General features: G+C 52.2%; 3 protein-coding genes across 4 annotated transcripts in view; 1 reads left to right on the top strand and 2 right to left on the bottom strand.

Annotated features, from left to right (window-relative positions):
- Positions 1 to 2,626, bottom strand: part of ZFHX2 (zinc finger homeobox 2) — a 31,933-nt gene extending 29,307 nt beyond the window's left edge. For both annotated transcript variants that reach the window (XM_060281851.1, XM_060281848.1), the window contains exon 1: positions 2,211 to 2,626. The gene's annotated coding sequence lies outside the window, so the exon portion shown is untranslated. The remainder of the gene's footprint in view (positions 1 to 2,210) is intronic.
- The window catches only part of LOC118095902 (myosin-7), a 373,415-nt gene that overhangs the window by 121,231 nt on the left and 240,262 nt on the right, over positions 1 to 11,922 (bottom strand). The window lies entirely within an intron of this gene.
- On the top strand, positions 8,089 to 11,521 carry THTPA (thiamine triphosphatase). Its single transcript, XM_035135802.2, has 4 exons — positions 8,089 to 8,141; positions 8,276 to 8,403; positions 9,697 to 10,335; positions 11,243 to 11,521. The coding sequence occupies exons 2-4, from the start codon at positions 8,340 to 8,342 to the stop codon at positions 11,377 to 11,379; spliced, it is 840 nt and encodes a 279-aa protein (XP_034991693.2). The 5' UTR covers positions 8,089 to 8,141; positions 8,276 to 8,339; the 3' UTR covers positions 11,380 to 11,521.

Here is an 11,922-nt window from a genome sequence, read left to right on the forward strand (position 1 = left end):
ATTGCAACCTTAATGCCACCAGACACCAGGACCAGCATATAGGGAACACTGCTGCTGAAAGCAAAGACCAGGGTGCCTCTGAACATGGGCAAAGTGCATTTTGCTCGCCACTGAGTGCCCCCCCTATTTATGGGATGGAGAGGGGGAGGGAACCAGATCAGAGATCGCAGCATTAAATCCTGAACTCAAATGCACATATACAGAACAGAAACACGCAAAATATGTGTTGGAACTGATAGGTGGGGCGGACGGGTGCAGGGAGATGGCCTGGTTCCTTCCAGACATTTTAATCCATGGTAACCCCTTTGGAGAAATAAGGGCACATCGCCTATTATTGCTCTTTGTAACTCCCGCTCCCCCACTTCTGGAGAACCCAGGAGTTCTGGTCCAACAATTGGCAGCCCGAATAAATCCTGCTTTTAACTTTATGTTCCTGTTTCAAATGCCCATCCCATAAAAGACAAAATTCAGAGACAGTTGCGGGGGGGGGGAGGAGAGATAGATAGGGGGAAGCGAGGTAGCACTAAGCGACACAGAGCGAGCGAAGGCAGGAGGCGAGGGAGGCAGGGAAGGAAGAAAGATTGTAAAATCAATTAAATGAGTTGCTAACGGAGCGTCGTGTCGACAATCTGTCGCTGGCTGGAAAATATGAGCTGCCCAAATACACTCCCGGCTTGCACACCTCTGCCAGGCGGCCTTCGCGGGTCCTTCCATCACTCCTGTCAGAGGTCTGAGCCAGGGACACGGGGAGAAGGGACGGATCCGAGCCGAGGGGTCAGAAGGCCAAGCAAGGGGGAGAAGGATGGAGGGGAAGGAGGAGAGGGAGGGAGGGACGACTACGGGGTGGGTGGGGGTCGCTGTGCACCCAAGGGTGTTTTATGGCGCTGGATGGGACAGGTGGAAGGAGCCGGGAGATGGCAGAGAAAGGAGGGTGGTAGAAGGGAAGGGGATGGAGGGAGGCTGGCGAAGGAGAGAAGGAGGGAGAGGAAGACAATAATCGGAGAAAGGGATGTGTGATGAATGAAAGGCTCAGGGGAGGGAGGGAGGGGAGATGCAATCGTCTCCTTTGAGAGGGAGAGGAATGGGTAGGAGGAGGAGGAGGAGAAGAAAGTGTGGCAAGGAAGAAGGGAAGAGAGAGACAGACAGAGAGGAAAAGGTGGCCTTGAGGAAAAGGAAGGTGGGTGGGTGAACGGAAAGAAGTGTTGGGGGGGGTCCCAAAAGAGGAAAGGGGACTCTTAATAACTCCCCCGCCCTGAGATGGTGGCGATTTGGGAACGCTGGTGGAAGACATCCCCCCCCCACACCCCTGCTTTTTTGGCGGGGGAGGGGAGGAAATACACCGTCCCTTTATCCCCATCCCCACTTCAAAATGCCACTTCTTCCTCACTGCCCCCCCCCAAATCGCTTCAGTGTTGGGGAGGGAGCCCTTTATTGGGGAGGAGGCAGGATTAAGACTCCGAACAAGAAGGGGACGCGGGAGCGCGCCCAGCCTCCTCCTCCCCTCTCTCTCCCCCCCATTCCGCTGTCACATTCAGAAACTGGCCCCCTCGCCGGCAGCCCCCTCACCTCTCCGCCAGCGCCTCCGCTTTGCCCGGCTTGCCATTCCTACATGTCCCATTCCCCGGCCAGGCTACCTCTCCATCCCGGGGACCCCTCGCGCCAAACTCTTCTCCCCAGCCCGGGTCCCCTTCCTGCTCCCGAGCCGCCTCGCTCCCCACCTCCGCCGGGGGCTTCGCCCACCCGGCTCTCCCTTCCGCCTTCTCCGCCCGCACATTGTTCCGCCGTCCGTCCCCCCCTCCTTCTCTCCATCATCCCTCCTGCCCGCCTCGCCCTGCGCCTCCTCCGCCGCCTTCCGCGCTCCCCGGCCCGGCCCTGCGCCTCGCTCAGCCCCGGCGGCGCCCTTCCTTCCTCCCTTCCTCCGGCCGGCCAGCCCGGCGCGCTCCAGCCCGGCAGCCCCTCTCCATCCCCGCCTCCGGGCGGCTGCCTCTGCCGCTGCTGCTGCCCCCTTTGGCGCTCCGGCGCGCCGCGCTGCTTCCTCCTCCTCCCTCCTGCTGCTGCTGCCGCTGCTCCTCTTCTCCTCCTCCTCCTCCTCCTCCTTCGCCTTCTCCCCTTCCCCGATCCTCCCGCCCGCCCGCCTTCTCGGCTCGCCTCTCTCCCCGCTTACGCGCTCGCTGGCTCGGAGCGAGGGATAGGAAATCGATGCCACTTACACCTCCGCGGGAAGAGAGGGGGACCAGCAGGCGCCGCTGACGCTCTCGGCCGCCGGGGTGGGGTGGCGGGCAGGCAGGCAGGCAGGCGGGGAGGGGGGCGGCACGGCTGGATCGGGGGAAGGGGGGCGCGCAGGCGAGGCAGGGCTCTCCCTCGGCGCAGTTGTCAGCGCGGCTCCGTCTGGCTGCCTGGCCGGCCGGCTTGGCTAGCTGCTTGCTCGCTCTCTCCTCGGCGCCTCTCCTCCTCGCTCCGGCTCAGGCAGGCAAAAATCGATGGGGTTCGCCGCGCCGGGGCTTCCCCATTGATTTACACTCGTCCGCCTCCCCGCCTGCCTCGTTCCCTCGCTCCGCGGACCTGGCGGCTGCCTTCCAACACAATGGAATAATCAATTCAGCCCTGCGCTCGCCCCCCGCCTCCCCGCAGCCACACACACATCTACACGCAAGCACACACACACACATATACACAGAGCCACGCACGGGAGGGGAGGAGCCAGCCGGCAGGTGCAGCCGAGCATCATGGGAAATGTAGTCCCCCCGCCTCCGGAGCCGGCAAGGTCAAGGCTCGAGCAGCCGCCGGCGTCATCGTCCTCTCGCTCGGCTCTCACTGGCTGCTCTGATTGCCTTTGTGCCTTTCCAGGACAAGGCTTCTTCGCAGCTTTGTTGCGTTCCGTACAACAACCCTGCGAGGTAGGTCAGGCAGGCCAATGTAGGGCAGAGTGAATGGAAGAGGAGTCCCGTCAGATCAGGCCGCTACTGCAGCATCCTGTTCTCCGCACTGGCCGGCCAGTATCCGAAAGTACAATGGTCCTTTCCCCATAGCTGCCAAGTTTTCCCTTTTCTCGCGAGGAAGCCTATTCAGCATAAGGGAAAATCCCTTAAAAAAAGGGATAACTTGGCAGCTATGCCTTTCCCCTTCGGAGGTTTCCCGTGACTGGTATTGTTGCCAGAGCACAGCCTTTGTGGCTAGTAGCCACATCGACACCCCTCTCCTCCTCCATGAATTTGTCCAATCCTCTTTTGAAACCATTCAAGTCGCTGGCCATCACTGCCTCCTGTGGGAGGGAGTTCCACCGGCTAACCATCTGCTGTGTGAAGAAGTTTAATTTACCTGTCCTGAATCTTCTAACATTCAGCTTCCTGGCATCTAGTGAGAGAGGGAGAGAAACTTTTCTCCATCCCCTTTTTCCAGGCAAGGCGTAATTTTATAAACTTCTATCACGTCGCCTCTGACATGCCTTTTTCTCCAAACTCAAAAGTCGCAGGCGCTGCAACCTTTCTTCACAGGGGAGTCGCGCCAACCCGCCTTGATCAGAGCGCTGTGGCTCTTTGGGTTGGTCTCTGCAAAAGGAGGAAACCTTTGCTCTGGTCCAGCTGACAGCGTCTTCTGCTATCCTGATGTCTTATACCAGGCACAATGAGTCATCCACTTCGCCTAGTATCTCTGGGACCGAGAAGAGCTTTCAGCATCACCCAATTGCTTTTGGCTGGAAATGCCGGAACTGAATCTCAGACGTCACATCGTGAATAATAAGTGGTTTATCACTGAGCTACGGCCCACCCCATCATCATTATTATAGATGAGATACTGTACACCCCAATAAATAATTGTCTTTATTTCTCAGCAAGGCGATTGCTTTTACAGCATCTCTGCAAGGCCGGTCAATAATCTTCTAATTCTGCAAAGGGCAATGATTTTGCATGGCCTGCCCATCCCCAGGGTGGGGTCTTCTGTCACCCACAGCGCTGAGTCCGGGATTCCCGCCCTCTCCAGGGGTCTCCAGGGCAAAAGAGGAGAGGCCTTTCTCCACTTTAAACTGTGTATAGAAGAATGCCAAGAGCCAAGGTGTCACCCACCCACCCACTCCTACACAAGGATTTGAGAGACCAGACCTCTTTTGCATCCGAGCAACCGCTCTAAGCTCGGGTCCTGTGATCAGGTGGTGGACATTGCTGGTAGGGTAGAAGGCAGGAAAGCCAACATTAGGTGGCGCCAGAGAGCCGACAAATTAGTTTTGCTGTGTACATACAAGGACAAAGCTGATAGCCAGAGGTGGGGAACAGTGACTGCCCCATTCATCTTACTGGACTGGGCTTTGCTGCTGAGCTCCTTTTAACCCCAGGGTGGCTGCATCCCTGGCCATTGGTCATGCTGGCTGGGACCAACGGGTTCTGGAGTCTGGGAACATCTGGAAGGCCAAAGTGCCCCCCCACTGCAATTTCTAACTAAAGCTGTCAGGGTTCTGGTTGTCCATCTGGGTGTAGAAATTCTTAGCTTTCCTAGCAAGTTTATGGGGAAATTCGGATCAGGGAATGTCTAGGCTCTTAGACAGGGGCCAGCAAACATTTTCAGCAGGGGGCTGGTCCACTGTCCCTCAGACCTGGTGGGGGCTGGACTATATTTGGGGGGGGTGAATCAATTCCTATGCCCCACAAATAACCCAGAGATGCATTTTAAATAAAAGCACACATTCTACTCATGTAAAAACAAACTGATTTCAGGACCATCCGTGGGCCGGATTGAGAAGGTGATTGGGCTGGATCTGGCCCCTGGGCCTTAGTTCGCCTACCCATGCTCTTAGACACCCCCCCACTCAGAGCACTCTCGTGTGATCTTCCCAACTCCTTAAGAAAGCATTAGAAATTTGTGTCGTATAAGCGCAGAGCTTTGTTCCTGCCGTCCATCATTATTTAAGGCTGCAACCCAGTTAGAGGCGTTTTTAATTGCTTAATCATATGAGCTGGAGCCGATTAATCAAATAAGTTATCGATTAAATTAGCATACATTTGCATCTGGGCGTTTCTGAAGCCCTGAACTTGATTTCCTTTGTTTTCATCATCTTTACAAGAAGGGGGGGGGCTGTCCCAACTGAAGAGAAAACACAGAATGCCTCCTTTAAGGTAATCTCCAAAAGAATAGCTGGTTAAAGTCACACCCACCTCATACCTTTAGTTGACATTCCCACCCCAAAGAATTATGGGAACTGTAGCTCACCCCTCCCAGAGCTATGATTCCCAGCACCCATAACAAATCACAATTCCTACGGTAGGTTTATTGGGAACGGGGGGGGGGGGGGAGCCATGTACTTTAATGGGATTGCCGTGTTCAAGAAAGAGTCTTCTCACAGCTTAGAAGCTTAGACATTAATTTTGTTAAAATTATTAGTACATTCTGAACTAGACTTGTTGGTCGCTTACAAACCCATTAAAAAAAAAAGAATGATACAAATCTTGCCAATTTTATAAAGACTCGATCATGCAAAAATTGGCTGGCTCTGGTTTGTTCCCAGGTGAAAAATTTACTTGAAATAAACGGACAGTGACCAGGCTAATAGCAAAAGCCCTTTAATAAATGAGATATAGAATCATAGAGTTGGAAGAGACCACAAGGGCCATCCAGTCCAAACCCCTGCCAAGCAGGAAAGCATTCTTGACATATGGCTGTCAAGCCTCTGCTTAAAGACCTCCAAAGAAGGAGACTCCACCACACTTCTTGGCAGCAAATTCCACTGCCGAACAGCTCTTACTGTCAGGAAGTTCTTCCTAATGTTTAGGTGGAATCTTCTTTCTTGTAGTTTGAATCCATTGCTCCATGTCCGCTTCTCTGGAGCAGCAGAAAACATATGACATCCTTTTATATATTTGAACATGGCTATCATATCACCCCTTAACCTTCTCTTCTCCAGACTAAACATACCCAGCTCCCTAAGCCGTTCCTCATAAGGCATCGTTTCCAGGCCTTTGACCATTTTGGTTGCCCTCCTCTGGACACGTTCCAGCTTGTCAGTATCCTTCTTGAACTGTGGTGCCCAGAACTGGACACAGTACTCCAGGTGAGGTCTGACCAGAGCAGAATACAGTGGTATATAGTTAAAGCTATGGTTTTCCCAGTAGTGATGTATGGAAGTGAGAGCTGGACCATAAAGGAGGCTGATCGCCAAAGAATTGATGCTTTTGAATTAGGGTGCTGGAAGAGACTCTTGAGAGTCCCATGGACTGCAAGAAGATCAAACCTATCCATTCTGAAGGAAATCAGCCCTGAGTGCTCACTGGAAGGACAGAGCCTGAAGCTGAGGCTCCAATACTTTGGCCACCTCATGAGAAGAGAAGAATCCTTGGGAAAGACCCTGATGTTGGGAAAGATGGAGGGCACTAGGAGAAGGGGACGACAGAGGAAGAGATGGTTGGACAGTGTTCTCGAAGCTACGAACATGAGTTTGACCAAACTGCGGGAGGCAGTGGAAGACAGGAGTGCCTGGCGTGCTATGGTCCATGGGGTCACGAAGAGTCGGACACGACTAAACGGCTAAAGAACATTACTTCCCTTGATCTAGATGCTATACTATTGATGCAGCCCACAATTGCATTGGCTTTTTTAGCTGCTGCATCACACCGTTGACTCATGTCAAGTTTGTGGTCTACCAAGACTCCTAGATCCTTTTCACATGTACTGCTCTCAAGCCAAGTGTCCCCCATCCTGTATTTGTGCCTTTAATTTTTTTTATCATTTTTTGCCCAAGTGTAGTACTTTACATTTCTCCCTGTTAAAATTCATCTTGTTTGCTTTGGCCCAGTTGTCTAATCTGTTAAGGTCATTTTGAAGTGTGATCCTGTCCTCTAGGGTATTAGCCACCTCTCTCAATTTGGTGTCATCTGCAAACTTGCTAAGGATGCCCTCAAGCCCATCATCCAAGTCATTGATAAAGATGTTGAATAAGACTGGGCCCAAGACAGAACCCTGTGGCGCCCCACTAGTCATGGGACGACCTTGGGCAGTTATTCTGAATTATGTTATGATCTTTTCCTGCCTTTGTGAAATTTTAGCACCCCCTTCTATCTCTGCTGTTTCCCTAAGAGAAGCTGGGGTCCCTGGCGGATCTCCCAGACAGCTTAGCTTGTGCATAGCTATTCTATTTGACTAGTTTCAATGAAGTGAAGAGGAAATAAAACCATCCCTCTTGTGTAGCGATTCATTGGCTACTTCTGCCTGTGTGGTTCATCTGCCTGCCTGGGATTCCTTGGGATGTTTGGGGAAAATGGGGTTTGGGTGAGGAAGCCTTTTTACGAAGCGCAGACATGCCCTTTATAGGAAAGGTGTGCAAATGTGGGGAAATATCTCAGTGCAGGTAGATTTGCTTCTAAAAATTGGATTTCTGCTCCAATGTGTCAGGATTCATCTCCTAAAATTTAGCTTCTAATCAGCATTACCTGCTTACATGTCAAACTCCTCCTTGTCTTTCAGTCAGGTGAAAATACAAATATTTTTTTTTTTAAACTCACAAATCTTTTCAAATCTGTTGCCTGTAGTTGGCGACACTTCCCCCCCCCCCCAGCTGAGCAAATATTGTTCAATCCATTCATCTAACCGAGCAATTAAAAAACAAAACCCCACCGAAACTTGCTTGTTTGAATAATAATTATTAGTTACTTTGAAGAGTTCCATTTCAGATGGGGGGGGGAGAGTGGGCAGGACGGAATATAAATTATAGTAGAAATTAAAGGGAGAGAAAAGAAGAAGAAGAAACACCCAAGGAATTTCTTCCAGGGCTGCAGACAGAACCCAGCGTTGCCTCTCTTCCCTATTATCCTTCCTGGGGAACCCAGGCGTCCCGGGCCCTGCTTGGAAGGGGTTAAGCGTGCGCCCCCTCCCTCTTTGGCAACGCACTCGCCCCCCCCCCCGCTGTTCTTAATTGCAGCTTTCCTGTTGCCGTGGCAACCGTGATCGAGGGAGCGAGACAGGCGCAGGGGGAGAGGAATAAAAAAATAGAGCGCGGAGAGAGAAAGAGGGGAAAAAAGCAAAGGAAGGAAGGAGCAGCCGAACACCTGCTCGCTGGCCTGGAGGAAGGGGCGGGGAAACTACAACTCCCAGGCGCCTTTGCGCCTCCACCAGGAGCTAGCTTCTGCAGCCTTGCCACTCTTCCTCTTCCTCCATTTGTGATTTATTTTTATTCTATTATTATTATTTTGCATGCTTTAAACTTAAAAAAATAATATATGCTTCGCTTGGTCTCCCTTTAAGTCCCAGTTTGCAAAGTGCATTGATTCGTTTCTCTGCATTATTTTTGCAGTGCGTTCTTCTTCTCGCTTCCTGTGCCTTCTTCTCGCCGGCGATCCCCTTTGCCGGGCGTCGGCATGGCGTCGGGCTCCGATGGCGGCGAGGAGGCGGCGGAGTCTCCGGACTCCCGGGCCGGGAAAGGTCAGTCGGAGGCGCCGAGGGGAAACCCCCGCGCAGGGACGCGCCGCCGCCAGGGGGCGCTGCTGCTACTGCGCGCCGTGCAGTCGGCTGGCAGTGGAGGACGTCGGTAGGGGGCGGTGTGGGGCTGAGGCCATTGGAGAGGGGGAATGCGGGGTGCAAAGTGGGTATTGTTTTTTTGGAAGGATAATCTGACTGCCATCCCAAACGGGGCCAGATTAAGGCATGCTGCCAGTGCCATATAAGATAAACAAGCTATAGTTTAGGGCCGCACTCTCTTGGGGAACAAAAAAAAATTAAAGGAAAAACAACTGGATGTACATTTCCAAAATATAAGATAATAATAATAATAAAATAAAACCTACATACAGCAACAGTGTTTTGTGTTGTGTATGGACCTATTAGGTCCATAAATTACAGTACCGTATAGCATATATTCAACACAAAAAACAGTGAAAATTTGTTGCTGTCAAAGCACAGCTGGACATATAAAGGGCCCCATTACCTCCAGTAGCTTAGGACCTCATCAAACCTGAATTTGGCCCTGTGCAGGACCCTAACCTATGTCACATTTATTAGGACCCCATAGTTATGGCTCTGTACAATTGTTGAGAAATATAAACTTCTTAATGTAAAGAGTCCTACTTGAGGGTCCTTGGGGAGAAGCAGCAGCATAGGGATTACCTTGTTGTGACCCACCCTGGGAGCTTCAGGTGAAAGGCAGGCAATAAATTGAACAAAATATAGTATTAAAAGATGCTTAAAACAAATTACGGTACTGGCACAAGAATGGGGAGGAGGAGATCTTAAAATTTCTGTTCTGTGTCAAAGGCCAGGGTAAAGAGCCACCTGCTAATTTCTACTCAATGGGGTATAAATATAATAATGCAGATTTTGACCAGTCCAGCATTGTTTGAAAAAATAATCAAGTAACAATCAGGGCTTAGGTCATTAAGAAGATGGCTCTCTGAGTGCCTTTGCTTGGCAAGCAATGACTCCCCCCCCTCTCCCCCCCAAATCTCTGCGACGAGAAATTTATTTTAACTCAAGGGAGTAGCTGGCTGGCAGGTAAGATCTTGAGCCTGGGGTTTATTTTCTGCCTCCTACTTTAAAAAAGCATTTCAAAAATTAAGCGTTCAGAACAGGATGGGGCCGATGCAGAATTGTTTCGGGGAATGTGTGGGAAAAGGGGTGGGGGAAAATCAGATTTTTATATTTATGTGCATATATATATATATATATATATATATATATAAGGCTGCATCAGAATTAATTCACTCCTGCTCCCTTGCACAGATTCTGCCTCGGGCTCCATTGAGGTGGAGCAGAAGTTCCTTTTCGGGCCTGACGCCATGCAGAAGCTGGCGGCGCTTGGGGCACTGGCGGAAGGCAGTGTCTCCTTCCGCGACCGGTACTACGACATGCCAGACTGGCGCCTCACGCTAGCAGATCATTGGCTCCGGCAGCGCGAAGGGGCTGGCTGGGAGCTGAAATGCCCGCCGCGGCCACTAGAAGGCGCCACCGCTAGCCAGGGCCAGCAGGACCTTCCGGAACCACCAGCCGCAGCCCGGAGCCACGACCTGCAGCACCCGCTTCAGCCAATAGAGGGAGCTGGCAGGACGCACCTGGCCACGCAATACCAGGAAGTGACCTGCCCCCGAGACATCGTGGCCCGCCTCTGTGGCCTGCTGGGCGTGGACCCGGCCGCGAGTTGGCAGAGCGACGTGGCCAGAGCGGTGGAGCAGCAGGGCCTGCAGGAGTTTGCTAGCTTCGTCACCCGGCGGTGCAGATACCGCCTGGCCAGCCTCCACCTGACCGTGGATCTCGACGAGATGGACTTTGGCTATGCCGTGGGAGAGGTGGAGGCAATGGTTTTGCGGGAGCAGGAAGTTCCAGAGGCTCTGGAGAGGATACAGGAGCTGGGAAGTCGGCTGGGTGAGGAGTTTGGCCGTTTAGTCCCAGGAAGTGCCCTCTTAGCGGGGATCTAGGCCACCTTCCTGTTCCCAGTGACCCATCAAATGCCACCCATTGATGCCCGCAAATAGGACAACAGCCGTGCTCTCCCCACTCACAATTCCCTCTTCTGAAAGCACCTAAGGACCTCGTAAATAGCGTAGTGGCAGATTCAGAAATGCAGGGTCCCCTGTGTGAAGTCACAGCCACACCTCTTCTGACATCATACCATAATCTTGTAATTATATTCAGGGGGAGCATCGCAACAATAGCTGTAGATCTCCGCATGCTGCCTTCTAAGCTAAATCTACTGTTTTCTGGGCACGAGCATGACGATTTGGAATGCTCTGGAACTTTCTTCCGGGGTGTTTTTTCTTGAGGTTCCATTGCACGTAACAGAATCAGCCTAGGTAGCTCGGTTGGTTGGAACGCGGTGCTGAGAGCGCCACGGTTGCAGGTTCGATCCCCGTATGGGACAGCTGCCAATTCAGGTTGGACTAGATGATCCCTCGGGGTCCCTTCTGAGTCTGTGATCCTATAACCTTGCACACAGGATAAAGAACAACTCCTTGTGCACCTTCTGTAGAGTGACCCTAGGAGCCTATCCTCAGGGGCTAAAAAAAAAACCTGCTTTCATGCTGCTTGTGTGGCTGTAGGACACTGGAGAAGGGACTCCTCACTTTGGGGGCCCCGATTAACGAGACTTTTCTCCCTCTTTTTAAGCACCCCTCCAAAAATATATTTTTAAAAAATACGAAATACAAACGAAAACTGCTTGATGCTTAGTCCTCTACATCCCAAGGACATTTGGATGGGTTCGGAATTCCGTTCCGCGTCTCGCCCTGTTGCTGAATTAACATTCTCCTCTCTTTCTGGTCCTCCCTGGCAGGCCTGGATGTGAAAACCCCAATTCCTGGCAAGATGTCTGTCTACCTGCATAAATTCAGACCTGCGCACTACGAGGCCCTCGTGAGAGCTGGGTCACTGAGGAAAGTGAGAGCTGCAACAGATGAGGAGGGCAACTGACTGGGGCTGGAGAAAAGGGGGGTGGGCGGGGGGGGGCTACGCTTGGGTTGGGCGGAAGGCTCTGCTACCTGAACGGAGAGGACAATTTGGGGGGCCACGTTTTCCCCACCCACCCCTCCTTTCTTCCCCCTCTGCCAAACCTTCCAACTCCATCCAACACCTGGAATGGCTTTCGACATCCCGCAGCAGTCGGAACCCTCGGGAGCCTTGTGTGACATCACAGCAGGTCAGCCAATAGCATAGCTGCCAAGTTTTCTCTTTTCTCGCGAGGAAGCCTATTCAGCATAATGGAAAATCCCTTAAAAAAAGGGATAACTTGGCAGCTATGGCCAATAGCAGCTGGGCCTGGGCAGAGGGGCTGCGAAACAGCCAGGCGTTTGCCCTGTTACACAAGAGTGGAGAATGCGTTGAGAAGACATTTATTCACACACTCAAAGCTCAAAGGCCATTCAGTGGAGAGCGGCAGGGGGCGGGTTTGAGAGATGGGGGTGAGGGGAGAGAGAAAGGAAGGATGAGGTGTACACAGTGTGGCCTCGCCCAAGC

The sequence above is a fragment of the Zootoca vivipara genome, chromosome 13 (assembly GCF_963506605.1).
Source record: "Zootoca vivipara chromosome 13, rZooViv1.1, whole genome shotgun sequence".
NCBI lineage: Eukaryota > Metazoa > Chordata > Lepidosauria > Squamata > Lacertidae > Zootoca > Zootoca vivipara.

Bases quoted from the DNA above. Each gene is read 5' to 3' on its own strand.
- THTPA (XM_035135802.2), top strand. From the start codon at position 8,340: ATGGCGTCGGGCTCCGATGGCGGCGAGGAGGCGGCGGAGTCTCCGGAC. The intron at 8,404-9,696 runs GTCAGTCGGAGG...TCCCTTGCACAG, and splicing joins GGACTCCCGGGCCGGGAAAG to ATTCTGCCTCGGGCTCCATT. The intron at 10,336-11,242 runs GTGAGGAGTTTG...CCTCCCTGGCAG, and splicing joins GGAGCTGGGAAGTCGGCTGG to GCCTGGATGTGAAAACCCCA.